The sequence below is a fragment of the Crocodylus porosus genome, unplaced genomic scaffold (genome assembly GCF_001723895.1).
Source record: "Crocodylus porosus isolate Cpor-Errol unplaced genomic scaffold, CroPor_comp1, whole genome shotgun sequence".
Lineage (NCBI taxonomy): Eukaryota > Metazoa > Chordata > Crocodylia > Crocodylidae > Crocodylus > Crocodylus porosus.
The window spans coordinates 16,578,569-16,600,496 of NW_017728921.1; the positions used below are offsets into that span (position 1 = coordinate 16,578,569).

General features: G+C 43.6%; 1 protein-coding gene across 8 annotated transcripts in view; it reads left to right on the forward strand.

Moving 5' to 3' along the window:
• CABIN1 (calcineurin binding protein 1) overlaps positions 1 to 21,928 on the forward strand; it is a 202,353-nt gene that overhangs the window by 135,766 nt on the left and 44,659 nt on the right. For 5 of the 8 annotated variants that reach the window (XM_019539123.1, XM_019539124.1, XM_019539127.1 and 2 more), the window contains exons 30-31: positions 18,017 to 18,207; positions 21,412 to 21,508. In XM_019539123.1, the coding sequence (XP_019394668.1) occupies positions 18,017 to 18,207; positions 21,412 to 21,508 (288 nt within the window). The remainder of the gene's footprint in view (positions 1 to 18,016; positions 18,208 to 21,411; positions 21,509 to 21,928) is intronic. The other 3 variants (XM_019539126.1, XM_019539128.1, XM_019539131.1) reach the window with 1 other exon arrangement.

The following is a 21,928-nucleotide window of genomic DNA, read 5'->3' on the forward strand; positions in this document are numbered from 1 at the left end:
AGGCGAGTCCGGAGGAGCCTCTGTCTCTGCTGCCGCCTTGGCCCCGTGCGGCGCCAGGCGGCCCCCGGGTTGCATGCAAGGGCCGCCCCCGCGGTGCCCCGGGGCTGCGGCGGGGACTCCCTGCCCTGCACTGGGCTGCCCCGGGCACTTCCCGCCGCAGCAGCTGTGGGGCCTGTGCTGTGCGCGGTGAGGCTGTCCTCCCTGCCCCCCGCACAGCCTACAAAGGACTGAGAGGGAGAAGTTGGGGGGGAGGTCTGTGCGTGTTTGTGGGTTTACTTTCCCTTGGAGAGGATGAATTAGTTAGCAGGCTCGTTTTCAGTTTAGCCCCAGAGCGCTAAAGGGGAGGCTCTTGTGTGGGGAAGGAGAGGGGAGGGCAGGCCCAGCTGTGATCTCTGGTGGGCCCGTGGCTGTTTTGACTGCGACAGGCACCTGACGGGCACCACGCTCCGGCTAGAGGTTCCCCCTGGAGCAGGGCCCGACTGACGTGCTCGCTGTGCGGGGTCTCTTCACCACAGTAGTGGTGGCAGTTCACCTGAAGGGAAGGGGGAATAAGAGGATTCCGGTTTCATTAGTAGTGTAGCAAAACCAGTCAGCTGTGCCCAGGCAAATGTTTAGAGCTTTTGAGCTTTCTGTTGTACCTTTGAACTGCAAGAGGAATCTCAATGTCGTGCACAAAGGAAGTACCCCATGCTGTTTGTGGCCTGGGCTACAGCCTCTTTACATAAATTTATATCCTAAACTACCTGCTCTAGAGGCTTTATCAGCCTGGCATCTGGAGGGATGTGCCTTTTGTATGGAGATCTGTTCAGGTCGGCATCCTTTTTATCCAGATGCAGCTGGTATTGACAGTATGTTCCAAGTGGGGATCACCAGACGGTGTTAAGCAGGTTATCCTGCCCCTCGGTTTTACCTTCTTGAGCGCTGTGAAGAATTCTGGGGGCTGAGCCTCTCCTCCTTTTAAACCTTCTGGCTGTTCTCGGGCGTACAATTCTCATCTGACAGTATCCCAGAAATCAAACAGCAGTAGACTGTATGTTTTCTTTTGCTTAGTTGACTGAGTCACTGCTGTGTCCTGTGCCAGATAAAGCTGTTATAATATTGCTGCTAGCTAAATATCGAAAATCCCTTGTGTATATTGTTATTAGCATTCTTGTAAATAGGGTCATTCAAGCATAGTTCCTCTGCAGTGCCTTGTTCCCCAGTGTTATCAAGCAACACTCAAGTTAAGGTGGATTGCTAGGCAGTCTCCTACCCCTGTGTTTACATGAGCCTGGCATTTCCACCAAATTCTGTGATTGGATAAAAAAGCTTTTGTTGTTGTTGCTGACTTGCTTTCAAAATCTTCCAGGACCTTCCCCATAACATGGAGTCAACATCTGGCCATGTTGTGCACACGCTTTTTTGTTTTTGTTTTTGTTTTGGTAGGTTGTATGAAGTTGCTGAGAAATGGAAGGAGAGCCATGATGAAAACTCTGTCTGCTGCGGTAGTTTTGTAGTGTCAAAGGGAAATGTATCTTGAGGTTAGAGATGAGGTGCATAGCCATTACAGAAGAAGGTTCTGTTTGCTTTCTGCAGCAGTCAGGGTTGCTGTTCAGAGCCTCCACTTGCTGGACAGAAAAGGAAGTGTTCTGTAGACATTTGTTTTGAGGACAGAAGAAGATAGTAATCGAAACTATTTAATAACCCCACAGCCTTGCTTGAAGATCTCGTTTGGTGAAGATGGACTATACAAACTTCTGTACAGGTTTTTAGCTGTTGGAGAGGATTATACTTCCTTGCAGGCTTAATTCTTCTTTAATGGTGTTAACACTGTTCATGTGTCTGTCTGATTCCTAATCACCACCATGCAGGTATTTGTTTCTTATTATCTGTGTTGTATAAGCTGCTTCCTTCTCATTGTCTGCCTGCTAACGGTTTTAATCTATGATGCACAGCCTTACCATTCCAACAACAGATTGTGAAACCTCAGACAGAACCATGACCTTCAAATCAGCAAGTTCATCTGTTTACAAACATGTAGCTTTAATAATTTGATGTTGAAGAAGAAAAGGAGCAGAAGATCCTAGCCACAGGTGCCTGTCCGGGGGGGGGTTTGACTTGAGATTAAAATGCTTTCCCACTAACCTTTTGCCCTTGTTTTCTCTCCTGTATTAGAGTAGGAGGAAGTTTATTGACAATATGTGCTCAGCTGAACTGCCCAATACTTTTGTTCAGACTACAGTGATAGAAGGTGCATGTGTTTCTCAATAGCTCCTGCATTTGTACATGTACACACATTGGTTATGGGATGCATCATTCCCTTGCAAAGGCCTTTTGTTAAAATTCACTGGTTCTAATCATCCATGGTTGTGCAGTGGGTCTTTATACAAGCTGCTTGATATTACTCCCACTTTACAGTCTCCTAGTCCTGCCGACTAATACAATGTACTCATCTTTCATTATATATTTTAAATTGCGGAAGAGAGATTGAGAAATAAACACCCCTATGGATGGCCATCTCTCTGAAACCATCATCTTATTGTTTGCACAGTAAGTCTCCCCCTTCAACCTGTTCCCAAGTTTAGCAGTGAGCTGAAAAAATATCTCCTGTCTTATGTTTTGGAGGCTGGGGTTCACAATCTACTGTCTTTCTTAGTAAGAGCTCTGATGGAAGCTGCTATAATGATTGCCTGTGTTTGGGCCCTGTCAGTGCTACAGCTATATATATATATCAGCATCACAGATCCTGATTACAATATGGCTGTTTCCTGACCCAGTTAACATAATATTAAAACTTGTATTTTATCTGGGATTTCTTCTGTGTGCGTGTTGCACCATTTCCAAACATTTTTGAGAAATGGGAACAAATTTGGAAGGATTTTTTTATGCCTGTTTGCTTGGCTAGGAAAAGCTACACACTAGGAGATGAGGGAAGAGATCTGAAGATGTGTTCCCATCCATTTCCCTAAAATCAAAGGGCAACAGGGCTCTTAAGATCACTGCAAACCCATTGAAATCAGAGCAACCCATATGTTCCATGTATCTTAGCCAAAAGATTAAACTTAAACTACAGGGTGAAGTTTTTTTTTAGTCAGGCAAAACATTATTAGTCAAGTTGGAATTGAGCCAAAACACAAGGCTTAGCAGGGTTGCAGTTTGTAACTGTAAGTGCTTAGTGCTGCAGTGTGTTTAGTTGTAAGATGGCGTGTGATGTTGTGGAGGATGCTGTATAACTGTTGGTCTCGAAAAATACAATGGAAACCAGTCACAAGCGCTCTAGAATGTGTTTTTTGTCTCTTACCTTCTAATGCAGTACTGGACGTTAGCTCAGTACCCAAAAGGAAAATGTCAGCTACTGAATTGGCACATGGATTTTTCTATGAAGTTTCTGAGAGAAGCCTCATAGAAGTACTAATATAACAAAATGCTACTTGGTTTTTGATATCAGGTGGGACTGGGGCCTGGTTTGATGATGTTTGTATCAACATATAGAAGGGACATCATTACTATCAAAAGTTCTTTTCTGGGCTGTAATAATGAATATTCTCTCTACACCCCACCCTGGAATGCTTTTCTGTTTTCAGAGACCCTCGTGTTTTGCAGTAGTTTACTTGAGTATTATGGGTGTTTGCCCTCAGGCAGAAGATCATAAATTGAGATGTGAAAATGGAGAGGGTTTTTTATCAACCAAAAATTGAATCTTCTGATAAAAGAAGGTAATTTTTCTTAGGATCCTAGCAATCTAGTATACCATCCTTCAGCCACTGCTTGTCTCTTTCACATGTAGAAAATCTGATCAATGAGATGGATGTCTTATTCAGCCTGCATATTAGACTGAGTAGCTCAAATAGCATGTCAAAAACTCGGATATTCAAGTTAGTGAATATGCCTTCGGTGTTTTTTTTTTTTTTTTTCCAAATACTATGTTGAAGGAGTGGTTTCTGGCCTGCTAGGGTGAATATTTAAGTGGGAGATAGCATCTCCCATCGGTGTGAGTCTGGCATTAAAGCGTTTCAGGGTGAAAGAATAATGAATTACTTAGAGATCCAAATTAAAAATCTGTGTTGGGTCTCAGTGAATACTATAGCTTCCAATGCTGAAAAGTTCAGGTGGTTCTTTTAGTTTTGTTTATTAGATAGGCTCAGGGTGGCTCAGAATAAAAACGAGATACGTTTTAAAGACATACAAATATTAGAGTAAAATAACATGTAATAGAACAAAGCCTCCAGACAATGCTCCAAACTTAACCGGGCCTGCTGAAGGCCTGCCCAAGTTAAAAAAGGTCTTAATGCTGAAGGTGTCCAGGCTTCTAAGACTCTAAGAGGCCAGAAGAGGGAGGGAATTCCAGAACCAAGAAACAGCTGCCAAGAATGATCTCTTATGTTTTCACCAAACAAAGTTGGTGCATAGCTGTTACTTGCAAGAAGTTGCTCTTGGCTAATCTTAGAAATCATGACATACTGGCTTCTCCCTTGCATTCTGTAGGGTTTGGGCCTATTTGGTCTTATAGGTCAAAACCAGCACTTTGAATTGTTCCCAGAAATCTACAGGAAGCCAGCACAGACTGGAGCACTTAAAGCAGTGTGTTCCTGGTGATCCATCCCTGTCAGAAAGCAAGTTGCTGTGATCTGCACTGGCTGCAGCTTCCAGGTGGTCATCAAGGGCCCCACCTAGAGCACATTGCAGTAATATAGCATTGAGGTTACAAAAGTATGGATGACGGTGACCACATCCAAATAAGGGAAAAGTTGGAGCATTCTCATTAAATGGAGGTAGTGGAAACTGCTCGTATCCACATTGTGACCTGCAAATCCAGAAGTATTCCAAGGCTGCCAACCTGAGTCGCAAGGAAGAGGAGGCTGAACCCCCTCAGCAATAGGTGTCCATATCCCCTGCAAGTTAGGAGGTCTGCCAGCCACCATCGCCTCTGATTCCTCTGGGTTCAGCTTCAGTTGGTTCACCACAGCCCAACTATAGCCAGGACTGAGACTGAAAGGCCTGCATCAGATAAAACAGAGAGAGAGAGCAGTTTTTAATATGTAGCCCTGTGACTGAATGGTGACAGTGAACCAGTGAAAGCTATGTAGATAGCTTGGACAGTGATAGACACCTTGGATAGGAAGGCTTTGGTGGCATCTCTGTTACTGGCTTTAATCAAATCCAGCTGGAAATTAATGTTTCTTGCACCATCCAAGATTTTTTTTTTGCCTGCAGCAGCTCCTTGCCTCTGGCCCAGTTGGACATTCCACAGATCATATTGTTCTGTGCATGCTTTCGAACATCTGGCCTGTGGGTTTTTTTCTTTTCTATTTGTGCATTGTTCTGTTGCTGTTCCCAGAAGGATAGAAAAGCTCCCTTTTTGGGAGTGAGACTAGCAGTAGCATTTAAGATTTATTTCCAGCCTTAACTTTTTCTTGCTCCCTAAACATGGGATCCTTTGTTACCCTTGTCTTGAATTTCTCTAAGGCAGTTACCTGAATAGTACTGTACTGGAAACAGTGGACCCCGGTTTTCTGTATGTGGAACATTTCTGCTGCTGTCCTAGATTAGGGGTGGGCAATTATTTTGGCTTGGGGGCTACTTTAGGAATTTTGGTGAACTGTTGTGTTGGGGCAGGGGAATGCTGGCCCAGCACAAGGTCAGGGGGGCAGCACAAGGCAGCAGTTTATCCTATCAAGCTTGGGTCCATCTGCCCTGCACCCACCATCAGGGGCACCAGATGGAGTGGGCAGGCAGGGTCTCCCATGGACACCTGTGGGACAAGCGTGACAGTGTGGGGCTGGGGCCTGGGGTAGAGCTGCAGTGTGGTCCCTGCACATCCCTGTGCTGAGCACTGGTTTTGTAGGCAGGGACATGCACAGAGTGGATCACTGCTCTGCCCCAGGCCCATGCTGTCACTGCCCCACAATCCTAGCCCCTGCCTGCCCATCCTGCACCCTGCCCACCTGCAGTCCCATCCCATACACCCTTCCCATGGAGGGGGGGGCAGGGTTCCTGCCCCAGTTTTCATGGAGACCCTACCCACCCACTGTGTCCAGAGCCCAGGCAGTGGGTGTGGGGCAGCAGGGCCAGAGTCCCCAGGTTGCAGGGCCAGGGTTGGCAGCAGCAGAGACACTAGCAACAGCAACCTGAAGGAGTCTAGCCTCTACACCACTCACTCCCTGCCACTTCATGTGTGGCCAGTCCCAGGGGCAGTGGGACCAGCCACGCATGCCACAGCCCCCTGCTCTTGGGTCAGGTGGGGCCAAGGGACCCATTGCTGGTTGGATAGAGTCCCTTGGTGGCCCAGACCAGCAGAGTGTCTGTCCTTAGCATCTGAAGTGGATACAACTAGAAGTATGGCAGTTTTGTGATACTCTTGATACAAGTACGTTAGGAGCTATGGTAAAGCAAAAAAAAAAAGGAAAAATAATTTGGGACATAATTCATGTTTCAGTCTGTATCCCATGTGAAAGTATAGTTCACGAATTCACTAGTGGTTGGTTAGTGGACAGAAGCACAGAGTGGGTAGGGGATGTGTTCACTTTCTTCCCCTGTATACTTCTTTGGAATAACCAGCCTCCTTCACTTACCTTGTGGTGGTTTTTGATGGGGGTAGCTACTGGAGTAATTCACACTCATTGTTTTAAGCTGTAACTCGCCACTTAGTTTCACCACTGTCGCTCACCACTTTATGGCTTCCTCGGCAGGCAGTTCAGCCCCAAAACTGTCTTAGGCTTGACCTCCCCATACCATGAAGGTAGACCACATTTCTGTCAGAAGCATGTAGCCTTCGGTTGATGAGGAAGATTGGCGAGAGGGAGCCCCAGTACAGATTTTAAAATGTTTTTGATTTATTTTATTTTCCTTTTATCTCATTCTTATGATGCCAGATTAATCCAGCATTTGCTTACATGTGCAGCTTGATGCCTTGGCTTGGTCTTGGTTACATGAAACATGCAAAACTGCACAGCTTTATCACTTGGTACATGAAGAGTCATTTCACAAAACCCTTTCTTTTATGACTTTCACTTTTCCTTGCTCTTTGCTGTAAGTGCAGTACCATCAGGCTGCTGCTACTTTCAGCTTCCTTCTCTACTTCCAGAGGCACGTTTGGAGGTAGATGTAGGAAAGCAATTTGGAAGCTGCATATAGGCTGCACCACAGTAAAAAAAAATGGCTTTTTCTGGTTTCATGTATATGCACATATTTGGATCCTTCCAAAAATGTTTGCCTCCAGCCTAGTAAAAGCTTATGTTGTGACAATCCCTTTGTATGTAAGACAAGGTAGGAAATGTACTCGCTGATACCATGATGTCCCTTACCTTTATCTTTCAGATAAGAGTTGGTGCAAGTGCTGAAGAAACTCTTTACATGAGTGGGGAAAGTACCTGCCATTCTGAAATAGTTCAGACTAAAATTGTGTTCAGTTATGAGTAAGCTCACAACCTGAAAAAGTTTTCATCACCTGGATGTTGATGGTTGAGAGAGATAAGCTCCCCACTCTACAAAACTGCTATGCAATATGCAGTTGATAGCTGCAGCAAGTGCTTTCTTGTGGCAGACAAATGAGTATTTGAGTCACATCCTCAGTTCACCAAAATCACACCACCATGTACAGCAGTTAAGACCTCAGTCATTTTAGTTTTCTTACTGATGTAGAAAGGAAGTAGTCATGCCTAACTTGCTAGAAAGGTTAGCCCTGCCCTGGGGAGGTATTTCTATTTGCCTTCTCCATTAGGGTGTAAGAGATTTGTCTCCTGCTCATCTGTCTTTTCTATGAGCATATGGTAGTTGAGGAAGGACTCCAGAGACAATTCTTTGAGCAAAAGAAGGCATAGACATCAAGGGGAACAGGCTTCTGGCATCCTTGCCTGTGCCTATCAGTCTAGTTTTTTTCCTATAAAGCCAAGAATCTATGAACATTTCTAGTATAGACATTCATAAAAGACAACCTGGTGGAAGGAAGGAGCAAGGCTGTGGAACAATTGCAGTGTATTACTTAGAGGTCTTTTATCCATAATTTGGATAAAGTTCTCAGTTTGAAGCACTGTTTACCAGCTGCTACCCACAGGGAAACACGTTTTGCACTTACAATAGAGAGAGAATTGCACAGTCTAGTGTCCCATTGTTTTCTCGGCATATATCCTTGATTTCATTCTCCCTTCTCTTTTCTTCCTCTGCCCCCATAATAGGGAATGAGGGGGAAGATGTAGAAAATGAAGGATTAGACACGGTTGTGTTCTCTATATAGTCTTAAGCACAGGAACGCCTTCCTAGGGCCTGTGAGGGGAAGTCCACCCCATAGACAGTGGCTTGTGTCAATGACCTGGTGAACTAGTTGGGAGCAGCATCCATCACTCCTGTTTCATAGTTTCTGTGGTCGGAAGGAACCTGAGTAGATCATCTAGTCCTACCCCCTGCCATGGCAGGAAACGACCCCAGCAAGGTGTTCATCTAACCTCCTCTTAAAGACCCCCAGGGTAGGAGCCTGCACCACTTCTCTTGGAAGCTGTTCTCCATGGAGCTCTAGGAAGGGTGGTCTAGCTGATGCCCAGTCCTTCCCAGAGCTCTTCCTGAGGCAGTACAGCTCTCCTTCTGGATCATGGTGTATGCATGAGAGGTCACCAGGACAGTGAGTGCCTATGTCTAGGCAGGAGTGTGGAAGAGTGGAGACAGTACCCGAAGGCCAGACCTTTGGTGCCTCAATGTCTTCAGTTATATGCATGTCTAGGAAGTGAACCCAAGTTTTTGGCATGGCAGACAAGGATTCTAAACCACAAAACCACAACAGTGGGTAGTGCAGCTCACTAACCAGGATAGTGCCTCTGAGGTAGGTTCTGGCTCTTGAGCAGAATAGCCTGACAGTGCTAAAAGAGTTGGTCTCTTATCTTCTTTTCATGATCTTTTTGCAGGGCAGTGGCAGAGGAGAATGGATACATTGTCCCTATTTCTTGTTGGTCTGCCACATTCCAAAAAAGGAGTGTATATTGATTTTTCTGTTGTCATCCTTATGCAGCTCTTGTTTATTGGAACTTTTAAAATAAAAACTTGTCAACTCTGGAATCAGTGAGCAAAAAAAATCCCCCAAAACACACAAATCTACATATTGATTGGCAAACAGCCAAACTAGCATTTGAAAAGGCTATCTGCAGGCATCAGTTTCTGTTTCACTAATTGTATCTGAACTCTTAACTCATCATCTCTTAACAAACATTTCTAGTTTTAGATAATTGCTTATTCAGTGAGGAGAAATGATGGTTCATCTTTTCCTACCCTTTTGCCTTCCCCACCTGGTCTCTTGAGACGCACACCCACCCACCATGCTTTGCACTCTATGAATAGATTCAGTTTGGGTATGCTTTTCCTGGGGTAAAACCAATCACATGCAGTATGAACAGTAGTGGTGTGTTCCGCTTTGCGGAAGTATCATTCTAGGAATTCAAAATGTTAAAGCTCTGATTAAAATATTGCTATTTTTGGATCAGTGAAACTCAAAGTGAAGGTTCTTTTGTCATCTTCCCTTACTACTTCCTCCTAACTGATGCTGTGCTCTAAAAGCAGGTAGTGCATTTTCACTCATGTCACCATAATTTTTTTTCTGTAACGCTATTCTTCTGTAGAAGAAATGCTGCTCAACAGTGTACTTCTCTGACTTTCTATACATGCATTTTCCAAATGTTGTATATAAAAGAGCAGCAGTATTTAACCATGTGGATTTAAAAACTATAGAGCACTTCCATTCTCACTTCCCAAAAGTGCAGTGGAAGGCAGATTACCCTGTTCTCTGTTCCTCTGTCACAGGCTGACCAAATGCCATTTTTGTTTCTTCATTTTTTTCATGTTTTATTGTTAAGCCATATGAGGAAAACCAGTGGTGAGCTGCATGGGTCTCTCTAACGTGGTCCTGAGAGGTTGGCAGGCTTTCCCTGAAACATCCCCATGAAGTATTTACTCTGAGAAACCAGGAGTTAGTTCTCTGTGCTTCCGTAATGCAGAGTATAAAAAATATGAACAATTGAAAGAGAATCAAAGGAAGGAGGAATCCTAGAGCTATAAAACGTGAAAGAGGAAAAAGGAAAGAACTTCAATCAGAAGAAAATGAAGCTAAACTAGAGAATTTAGAAAAACATTAAGGGAGAATGGAGAAGATGGCCCAGGGAGTCTTTAAATGGAGATACAAACCAGCAGAAATGCATGGTTCTTCAAGCTGATTCACATTTTATATTCCAGGGCAGCACATCTTAAATAATATCTGTTAAAGGAAACTAAAGATACGTATTGCATTCAAGGCCCTATATTGTGCTTGTTGGCGGTAGAAAGTTGGTTAAACTATAGAAGGCCAATCACTGAAGCCACTATGTTGTTGCCTGACCCCTTTGTTGTCCAGGCCCCAAGTTTGAGATTCTGTCCTTGTCTAAAGAAGAAGAAAGGTCATAACTACAGAAAGATGTCATGAGGAAAACAAGTAGATCAAGGTTGTGGAGACTGTTAGAAGAAAAGATTTTAAAAGTGTAGCTTTAAAGTTTATATGTGAGCTTCCACAGAGATGGCACAGTTCAATTGTTGTTTTAAGTCAGTATATAATGCACAATAATGTATGTATAGGTTGCAGTAATAACCATCGGGAACTTCCTTTCACCTCTTTTTACTGATACTGCTTATTATAAAGGCATATAAGCAAATTTGTGTGTGTGTGTACACACATGTACAAACACACGCCTATCCTGAATTTATTTTTAGATATAATTTGCTTTACTGGTAGAGATTTTCTGAATGGTTAAAGGACAGCATTCTGGCTCTCTCAGTATTTATTTGTATATAAAGAAAGTAGGTAATGATGGGAAGCAAACCGTCTGTTTTTTCTAAAAGCTTTAATAGTTTTTCTTCACTGCTACTTCTGAAAACTGCACCTGGTCACAGTGCTAGAAGTTGCATCTGAATAGAGAAAATGGTTACAGAGGTGTCAGAATGAGAACACTGAAGAGTGAGTTTCTTTGCTCATGAATAAATATTTGCAGGGGCAGGGTGCCATGATGTTCAGAAGGAACAGTGTTATTCCTTACTAATAATAATAATAAAAAATCACAATGAACTACTGTCTCTGGGGGTTTTTTTGTATGTTAGAGGAAATTATTAGGCTAGATCCAGGGGGGTGCAGTGGCATGGTCACACTCCCTTCTGGCTGTGCACCACCCTATAACTGCCCTTCAGCTATTAGAAGCCTTGTCAAATCCCCCTGTCTTTTCTTCTCCAGACTAAGTGACCATAGTTCTTTTTCTTTTTCAGCTTTTCCTCATAAGTCATGCTTTCCAGAGCTTTAATCATTATTGCTGCCCTGTACTAGACTCTTTCCAAATTGTCCACATCCTTCTTGAAATGTGGGACCCAAAACTGGACACAGTATTCCAGGTGAGGCCTCTCCAGGGCTGAGTAGATCAGCAGAATTGCTTCTGATTTGCAAGTGATGCTCCTATTAATATAACCCTGTATACTGTTGGCCATCTTTGTAACGAGAGCATGCTGTTGGCTCATATTCAGCTTCTGGTCTAGCCAGCTCCTTCTCTGTAGTACTGCATCCTTGCTCAGTTTGTGTTTGTACATGCAGTTATTCCGTTCCAAGTGCAGGACTTTGCACTTGTCCTTGCTGAATTTCATTTGGTTGAGTGCAGACCCTTTTTTTTTTTTCAATCTGTCCAGGCCATTCTGGATCCTAGTCCTATCTGCAAAACTGCTAAGAATGTATTCAGTCCCGTCTTCCAAATCATTAATGAAGATGTTAAACAATACAGAGACCACTGGGGAACCCAAGTTGATAACCCATCCCAGCTAAACAGTTGTGACCATCTTAGAGTACTTTCATCTTGTCTATATTTCCTTCTCTTTTCTGTGAGAGAGCAAGGATTTTGACACCCATCTCTCATGACAAAGTCGGGGTACCAGTATATCGCATCCACTGTTCTCACCACGTCTGCAAAGCCTTGTAGAAGGATATCATGTTGGTCAGGCATGACTTGCTCTTGGTGAATCCATGCTAGTTGTTCCTGGTCACATTGTTCTCTTCTTGGTGCTTTACAGTAGATACCTTGAAGACTTGCTTTTTGATCTTTCCAGGTATCAAGGTCTGAGTGATTGGTCTGTAATTCCCTGGATCCTTCTCCTTCCCCTTTTAAGATGGGCACTATAATTCATCCAGGGCTTCATCTGACCTCTACAAGCTGCCAGAGGATAGTTAATGGAATTATCTCAACCAATTCGGTAGCCTGCAGAGCATCCCATACAGGCCTGAAGTCTTGAAAGCATCCAACTTCTTTAAGTAATTCTTAACCTGTTCTATTACTCTTGGCCATTTTGACTCCTTCCCCATCTTTGCCACCAACTATGCTCATCTGGTAGCTGCCTGTATTTGTGAAGCCTGAAGTAAAAAGGCATTAAATACTTCACCTTTCTCTGCATCATCTGTAACTAGATTGCATTGCATAAAGGACCTGGGGTTTCTCTGCTTTTCCTCTTACTCTTGACATACTTTCTTTGTATTGCCTTTTATGTACCTAGCCAGTTGCATCTCACATCATAGCCTCACCTTCCTAATTTTTATGCCTGCATGCCTGTGTTATATTTTGGCAGGCAAGGTTCAGCCTACACCCCTGTGTGATATTCTTCCACTTCTCCCTAGTACTGTGAACAAGTTTTGCATTGGAAATACCATCACCAAACATCTCATGCAGTATGTTTTCTTCTACTTTTAGATTTATCCTGACTGTAGATTAGGACTCTGATTTAGAGATAAGATTTAGTAACCTGAATAAACATTGCATGAACATTCCCCCTCAGAAAGCTTTTGCAGTACTAGAGGTCCTGTTTCTCTGAAGTTACTTTTGCCATTGCAACAGAACAGTGAAGAGCCACAAGAGGAGAAATTTATCTGTGTCCCTAAGGCAAAATATCCTGGGTATGTAGTCTCTCCTGTGGGCCATTCTAAGTAAGGGGTCATGGCTTTTTCCCCACTCCCCTTGGGATATCTGCATTCTCAAGAGATTTATAAGAGTCAAGTCTAATTAAAAGCTGTGACGCCAGTGTGGTTTGCACTGTAATAGTCTTGCTTCCTATAATTGAATAGGGGTATGTTGAGTTGGCCAGAACCCGCTGTTCTTGGTTAAAAATGATTACTAAAAACAGAAATCCCAGTGCATGATGTTAAGACTACCTTGGGCTCAGGATTCTCAAGTACTGAGCCTATTAGACCACTTTGTACAGTACCAACAGGAAGTCTTTTCTGCAGAAGCCTCATTTTGTTGAGAGGTATCAGCTTTTTTGTGTGTGATAGGCATGCCTAAACCCCAGGGAATTTCTTTCCTTCAGAAAGTGCTGAAGTAAGCTTGTTTTTCCTCTCAGTTTTCAGAATGGTTGTGATGGGGACACGGTAAATCATTTCTAAATCTTGTTCGCAGGACTCAGTTCCCTACTTCAGGCTAGAACTAAATTCAGTGGGAAAGTCCCCTCCCGATGCTGGGTTTGCAGCATCTTGAATTCCGTTCCAAACCAGAGGGTTTTCCTGAATTAAATATGAACATGAATAATGCAGTTGATACAGCACTTCTTGTGTGTGTTTGTTTGGATGTGAAGCTGAGTATATTTGAATTTGTCCCCTGTTTTTCACTGAGCTGCAGATTTTTCTTAACGGTACATAACAGAATGGTAAATATTGTTAGGAGGGAGCAGAGTGTTTAGCCAGGAAAGCAGTTGGACGTTTTGGAACTCGGGAGGCATTTGATAATTTTGGAAGCCTCTCATTTCTTCCCCTTCCATGTCTCACATAAACAGCTCTTTTGGCTGTCACCGAAGGGAAGAGAACCTCTAAGCTCGAGATGGTGGCCAGCGTGCGGAGCTGTGGCAGAGGGTTTTGTACACGCATTCCATGCAGCGTCTGGGGTGGAAGAAACTGCCAAATGGCCTGGGTGGTGTTTATAAGTAATAAAACCCTGAAGAGGGACTGGAAATGGTTGGTGTTTGTACTAGGCCTAAAATGTCTTCGGTGTTGTATGTGTGTACTTCGAGAAGTATTTAGTTAATAAATGTGGATTTTTCAAACAATTCACTGAATTATCAAATTGTCAGATTATCTAACATTCCTTTTCTGGTCCTTGGTTGATTCACTGCAGCCTCAGCAAGCATATCTATTTGGTGCATGTGTCTTGGTTTGTTTTCTTTTCGTGAATACTGAGATTCAGACCTTAGAAACTACCAGATACTTTATTGTAGTTTATGTTCCGAGTTTAGAAATGCATTCCCTGGAGACGAGAGACCACCACTGAAGAAAACTGCTTTCTACCAAACTGACTTAGCTAGATTCTTTTCTGTCTGAATGTGTGGGGTTCTCTGGAAGTGCTGTGAATCAGGCTGTATATTGGCCCACGACTCAAAAAAGTGGGCTTGAGGAGGATCTAGCTTCATTTGGAGGTGCTAAAAGAACTTGGGTAAACTCTTTTTAACATATGTTGTTTTGCATACTGCACCACAAAATGAATAGAAAAGAAGGATGCTGGTTCTTAATGGCAAGTTTCTTAAGGCAGTAGTGGGACTGAACACAAGATGCGTAGATAGACTAGAGAAATAGTAAGAGTGAAAGTAAAGGTGTGCCGATACATCAGTCCAATATTGGAGCGGTACCGGTTTATAAAGAAAATTTGACTGCATCAGAAATCTGCCTGATGCGGCCAGTAATTTGGCTGATAAATGCCCCTGCGTGCACGCAGCTAGCAAGAAGCACAGCACGGCAGTGCGGAGAGCTGCATGCACCTGGTAAGTCCATTGTGGTAGAAGGGGGAGGGAAGGGCTGTTGGGGGGCAGGTGCAGGCCAGGTGGGGTGGGTGTGGGATGGAGCTGCAGCTTGTTGGGGTGAGGGGGAAGAGGAGGCGGCTCCCATTGCTGCTTGCACTCTGGGAGTGCGGGGCAGGCGTGTGTGCCCCTGGATATGCATGGGGCAAGGTGTAGCTGCGGTCTGGGGCTGCATCAGGCTCTCTTTGGCAGGAGCTGGGCTTGGTGCGGGGGCTATGGAGGGAGCTGCAGCTACCCCAGATTTTACCATAGCACTGGGAGTGGAGCCAGAGGGACTGCCACTGCCATGTGCCTGGCACAGCCCCAGCTCAGTGCTCCACCTCCACCCACGTTCTGGGAGGAGCGAAGGCTGTGCTGGGCGCGTGGTAGTGGCGCTGGGAGCAGGGCTATGGGGGGACTACAGTGAAATCTGAAGTGGCTGCAGCTACCTCTGTAGCCCCATCCCCCACCAAGAAGAGCCTAGCACAGCAGCAGCCCACCTGCTGCACACGGAGCCGGGTGCACATGTGCCCTCGCCCCCTGTGTTCTCCCAGGGTGTGCGCAGCAGCAGGAGTGCCCCCCCATGAGCTGCAGCCCCATCCCACCACACCCCAGCTGGCCAGTGCCTGCCCCCTCCCTCCCTCACCACAGGGGGCGTTGATCTGGCCCCCATGCCTTGTCCCTCCCTCCTTCCCATCCAGCACAACAAACTTACCAGTTGCACACAGCTGTATCAGAAATCAGTTCAGTATCGGCCAATATGCCTCCTTTAAAAATCAGCTATCAGTATCAGCCCCCAACATCTCTATTGGTGCACCCCTAAGTGAAAGGATTACACACACGTGTAGAATTCTCAACAGTAACACATGAAAAGTTAGTCTAAGCGATGACAAAGAAGCTGTCCTTTTTAAATATCTGTTAACCCTGTTGTTGTAGATCATTTTAAACTGTCTTTTCACATACCGGTACATGAACAAAAATTAGCTTAAAATAAGGAAGGAACCTGATTTACTTTGTTTAGCACAGCAGAACATTGCAAGTATAGTATGAATACACAGAATCTATAAAATCCATTAATGAAACATTAAAAGTTCCTTGTTTGGTACCAAAAATAATAGGGTATTGTATCAGCACAAACAAAATATAGACTGGGCTGAATCGATAGTGAAGGTTCTGGGGTCTTGAAGTATACTCTGGTTGGCCTTTCTGTGGTAGAGGCTAATACTGCCTGAAAATTATTCTCCGGTTTTGATGACAGGATTTCACATAATGTACTACAAAATAGTTCCTTAAGTGGTGTGGGCTTGCCACATTTCCCCTCCCCACTTCCAAATATAAAAGAGTCTTTGAAGATTTGTAAAATGATGATAATCTAATTTTCCAGGTAATAATTAGTGTATGTGTGTGGGGGAGGTGAGTGTGACCAAAATATGTGCATTGTAAGTATGGGAAGCTTCCAGGAAACCAATTCTTGGTATGATGTCCTATAGTTATACCCCAGGGAATTATGCAATTATGCACATGCGTAACTCTGTGCATAAAACATATGACTGCACATAATTGCATAATATCATGTCATTCCCTGGGGTGTAGCCAGTGAGTGGGAAGGGGAGCTCCTGCCTGCAGGAAAAGGGGATGGGTATGGGAGTGTGTATGGGGTTTGTGGGCTGGTGTGAGGCCCCTTACCACATGCCCTCCGCACTGTGGTACACATGGGTACCTGCAGTGCTGCAAGCCCGATCTGGCCCAAAGGCACCTGCCAGCAGGGCAAACTGGGCTGGCTCTGTGCCGCCACCTGCAGCCCCCAGGATTTACTGGGGCCATGCTGGGGGCGACCTTATGGGTGAGGGGGTAAACTAAAAACAAAAGACAACTAGGATTTCATTTAAATTGGGAAGAGAAGAAAGTAGCATGTATATGTTTTAAATAAAGCCTGTAGAGAAGAATATAAATTCACCAAGAACATGGACCTGGTATAGATGAACTGTTTACATAGCTGTTTTCTGTGCTTGAGGATCAGGCATTCCTTGGAGTAATCCAATTTCTTCATTTCTATCTTGTAAAATGTTCTAAAGAAACTTTGCTTCCATTTAGAGTACCACTAAAATAGCAAAAGGGGATCTATAAAAAGGAGTGAAAGATTAAATATTTGTATGTGTCTCTCTCTCTCAAAGCAGAGTTCACACTCTAACAGGCATTCTTAGATCATGAAATTTCTTTTTACAACCTTATTAAATACTAAAGCTAATAGGAGAATTCTTTTCTAGAAGAATTACTGATGGACATTTTCCATCATCAAGCAGTAGAAATAATGAGTAGTGAGAGGATTGATACTGGTGTGGCAACAGTAGTATTATGTACTTGGCCTCTTGTAGACGACTAGTGAGTAATTTATATCGCCACTACACATGTATAGATATTGTTTGGACATATTTAGTCAGTTTAATGTTGTTTAATATCTAGTCAGTTTACACTATGCTGATCACTTCTGTGTTAAATACCTGGACAAAAAAAAATCTTCTTGGTTTTGTTTAAGCATTGCAAGCTCCATGAAAGCTAATCAAAATTTAAACTATAACTTAACGATTATTAAATGTATAAGCTACTCCCCAAAGATTGCTTTGGCTTCTGATTTTGTCAGAGACCTCAGGATATGCACACAAGTGCATTTTTAAAATTTGCCAGTGGGGAAATCTGATTTTACAGATGTCAGAGGCTGACTACTCCAGTGGTATTAATGCTCTAATGATAGCAAGACATCATCAAGCATGTGACTATCCTAACAACTCTGCTTGTAGGTATGGCTCTAAAGTGATGGTCTGATGGCTGCACATCTAATGAGGACAATTTTTTTCACCTGTTCAAAAATATAATTTTTTTGTTGTTGTTCTGTTATGACAAAAATGCTTTGGAATGGTGTGTGGACCAGATTCAGGCTAAACTTGCTTAATAAAATGTAACCATCTCTTGGCATTTTTTTTTGACAAACTTACCTAAAATGGGTGCTATGGATTCTGTAAAATTCCAGGATTTCTTAACGACGGGAACAAAGCAGTTAACTTTTTTTATCCAGAAAACGTTTAAATTATCTGGATCTCTTTATTTGAAGGACCACTGCACTAGTTAATTCAGTGCTCTGCTGTTTTATGTTGAAATTCCATATACAGAACGCAGAAGAACTGTGGGGAAGGAGGGGTGAGGGTGGCTGGTTGGTTTTTTTTTGATTTGAATAACTCTTCAGAGGTTTGCTGTCTTGCTTTCTGTTCAGGGAATCTGGCGCATTCCCGTGGATGAAATCGACCGCCCGGGCAGTTTTGCATCTCATATGAACCGCTCTATTGTCTTGTTGCTGAATGTACTGTCACAGCTCAAGGATTCCAACACCTTATTGAAAGTCTCATCTATGCTGCAAAGGACCCCTGACCAGGGAAAGTAAGATGTTTTGTGTTAGCTTATGATTCTTTCCTAATTTTTTTTAATTAATTTCTCATAATTTTTCTGTTGCAAGAAAAACATTTAATCTGGTTTAAGGAAATAAATGCTGATCCTAGCACTATGAATTGTGCTTGTGTTCAAGAAAAGAACATAGGTCAGGAATGTGAATTAACATGGTTCTGAGGAACTCTGGCTACTGGTGCAAAAGGATACTGAGACCTGTGCCTCCAGAGTTTAGATTCTCAGCCATTCTAGAGCTACTTGGCACTCCCAGGAGGCGCAAGCTGCCAAGAAGCAGGTTTTACTGACTTGCTGTGGATTCCTTTTTTCCTGTAAGAAGACTGTCTGGGGCATAGGCCAGTGTCACACTTATCCAGCCCTCTTTTTAGCATCTGCCCTCTGGAGAAGGGTTCATGGCATAGACAGTAGGGGTGTGCAAAACTGGCCATATTTGATCCTGATTCAGCCCAAATTGGGGACAGTGATTTGACTTGTTGATTTGGATCACTGTCCCCAATTTGTTTCGGCCAAATCCAAAGATTCGATGTGGATTCAGAGAATTGGTGATTCTGCCATAGACACAGCTTTAAATGTTTTTCTGCATACCATGAGGTACCAGCTGCAGCTCATGAATGCTGTGATGCTGGGGCAGTTGGAGCATCCCACATGAGCACAGGCGCCGCCCCCCCCCGGCGTGTTTGGTGGCAAACCCAGAAGTGGACCAAAAGTATTTCCACTCCACTTCTGGGTCCTCTGCCAAGCATGTGGGGGGTCCAACTGTACTCCCTTGGCTCAGCGATCAGCTGTGGGGGGACCCTGGTTGCCCCCCCAAACCAAGGAGGCACGAGTCACCAAACTGGGGCAGGGGGGAGGGCAGCACAGTCCCTGGTGGACCCAGAAGTGCTTCTGGTCCACTTTTGGGTCTGCTGCCAAGCACGCTGGGGAGCATCACGTGCTCCTGTGGGACGCTCCGTCCACCCCACCATGAGAGCATTCACAAGCTGTGCTGGTACTTTGAGGTATGTAGAAAAAACATTTAAAGCTGTGTCTATGTCTGAATTGCCAGAGGGTTCTGATTTTCATTTCGGAGAGATCAAAGGGTCTCCTGATTCAATTTGGATTTGGAGATTCAGCCACCAGATCAGGCTGACTCTCCACCGAATCGAATCGGGGACCAAAGCTTCTCACAGCTCTGACAGACGGCTCTCTGTCCCTGCATCCTTAATTAACTGAACAACCCAAACTAGGTCTTGGGAGCTGACACTGAGACAGTGGTCGTCAATGTTTTTAGGCTCAAGGCACTTTTCCTTAGGCATAAGGCACCCCCTGGAAAATGTTGTCTTTTAGCTTTCACTCTTGATTGCAGAAAAATAATAGAGCAATTCTTGTGCTGCAAAGAATTCAGGAAGACCTCAAAGGTCAGAGTGGTGTTTTGTTTTTGTTTGGTTGGGGTTTTTTTTTTTTTTTTTTAACTATGAATTCCTATTTGAGATCTTTTGGGTTATTTTGTGAATTGTGTTCGCATATCTAACAGTGCCAATATAGTGTGGCACCCCATGGCATTCCTTAAAGAATCTCAAGGCACCTCAGGGTGCCATAATACCCTGGTTGAAAATAAGTGGTCTAAGGCCTTGTCTAATAGGAGAGTAATTTAATTTTAATTATGTTAATTTGTATTTGAAAAATTGCCATATTAAACTTGACTGTGTGTTGGCATCTTTCGAAAGGCCAGGCTCTAAATATGACAGGGAAAAATTGGGGGGAAAAAATCTTGAGGCAAAATTTTCAGTTGGTTACCAAGAGGGAAGCATTAAAAGTGCATCTAAATATTTTTAAGAAATGTAGGGTAATATCAATGACAGTTGTATTGTAGTGGCTAGAAGCATTAGGCTACTCGGGGCTGTCCCTAGTGGGGAGGCAAATCGGGGCAACCACCCATGCCCTATGCTTTGTGGGGGGCCCTGCAGAACTGGGTGGAACAGCCGTGGCAACCAATGCCACTGGCTTCATGTCTGGCCTTTCGGTGCACACGCACCCTGCCACTGTCGAATCTGCCGCTGGCTTACTTGCATCAGGGGGTGGGGCCCCATACAAGTTGATTTGCCCCAGATCCTGCACCCTCTTCAGGTAGTCTCTGAGGCCACTTCATGTGTTTGAGCATATATGTGAGAACTTGTGTTTCTCATGTGCTGTAGGTGTTCGTGAATATACTGTCATATTCAGCAAAATTGAAGTCTAAAATGGTCCTGATTTTAAAGATTTCTGTTACCAGTATGCTAAAACTGGTACCAAGCCCACCCATGGCTATATAGAGCAAAGTCATTTAGAACTTAAAAACTAAGTTTAAGATTTACACGATAAACAAGATTTACAAGATAACTCATCTTGTATATATGGTCAGCTAATGTCAAGCAGGGCAAGCTGCAGTCACTTGGAGAAGGTGTAAATGTGAATTGTTTTGAGTGTGTTTGCTAGTATGCATAAACTATATAGGCAGTGTATGTGTATGTATACACATGCACATATACTTGATATTTTAAGAGGGCTTTTCTTTTTTCGCTTTAACTAAACTCAAAATGTCAGATATGGACAAAAAGCCCCAGACCTGTCGTTAATTAGGTAAATTTTCACCTGAAAACCCACAAGTATGGCTTAAAGATGTGTTGTCAATAGATTTCCTCCAATTAACATTGTTTTGTTGTACTTGCTGGTTAGCACTTGTGTTGACTCACAAGCCTTTTAACAGTAGAAGTATGGTTTTTAAAGTTAGCTTGTCTCCCTTCATCTCAAGTGGCCATTTTCCATTGTTGTGTGAGACACCCTAGTGTTCAAGCTTATTTAGCATATTTGACCTCCTTTTTGGAGAAAACCCAGATTTTTGCATAGCAAAAGCTTGCAGATTTTAAGGTGCAGGAAAGCTTCTACACTCATTTTCTTCATTATTCCTATTTATGCAGGCAAGATGTCAAGGGCATTGTTGATGAATGCCATCTTTCCTGTATATTGGGAGCAGCATGCAAGAAGTTCACATACTGAAGTTGTTTGGTGTATGATTAATGTAAATGTTTGCTGCCTTTTGCAGTTTACCTTGTATTCTATGTGATATTTATTTTAAGAATTTAATTTTTATTCATTCTTGTTTTTGAAGTCCTGGAGTTTTGACAGTTCAATTTCATTGGTTACATTCTCATTTTGGCACAGGAAGTACTTAAGGGATGCAGATCGCCAGGTGCTTGCCCAACAAGCCTTTGTTCTCACAGTGAAGGTGTTAGAGGACACACTCAACGATCTGACACAAGTAAGAAAGTTTCTATGAAGAAGTAGAATTTTTAGGAAATTAGTTTTGATTTGCTAATGCCTGGCTATAGGTAGTTAAACGGCTTCCCAAACCTTCTGTGGACCAGTTATTATTCATACTAGGACTGTGCAGAGCTTTGGGTGCTGATTTGATTCGGAGGAGGTTTGGCCCGATTTTTAGTGGTTGAGTCTCCAAATCCGAATCGAATCGGGGAACCAATAAAAAAGTCCAACTCGATTCAAAGCTCTCTGAATCTTCAGGAACGATTTGGAGAGCTTTGATTCGGGCAGTCCCCACCCGCTGCAGCAGGGAGCTGGAGCCTAACTCAGAGCTGGTTAAGTAGGGGGCAGGGAAGGGACCAAGGGGGGCCTGCCTACTCCCCCAGCTCACAGTGCTTTTTAAAAAAAAAAAAAAAAAGCC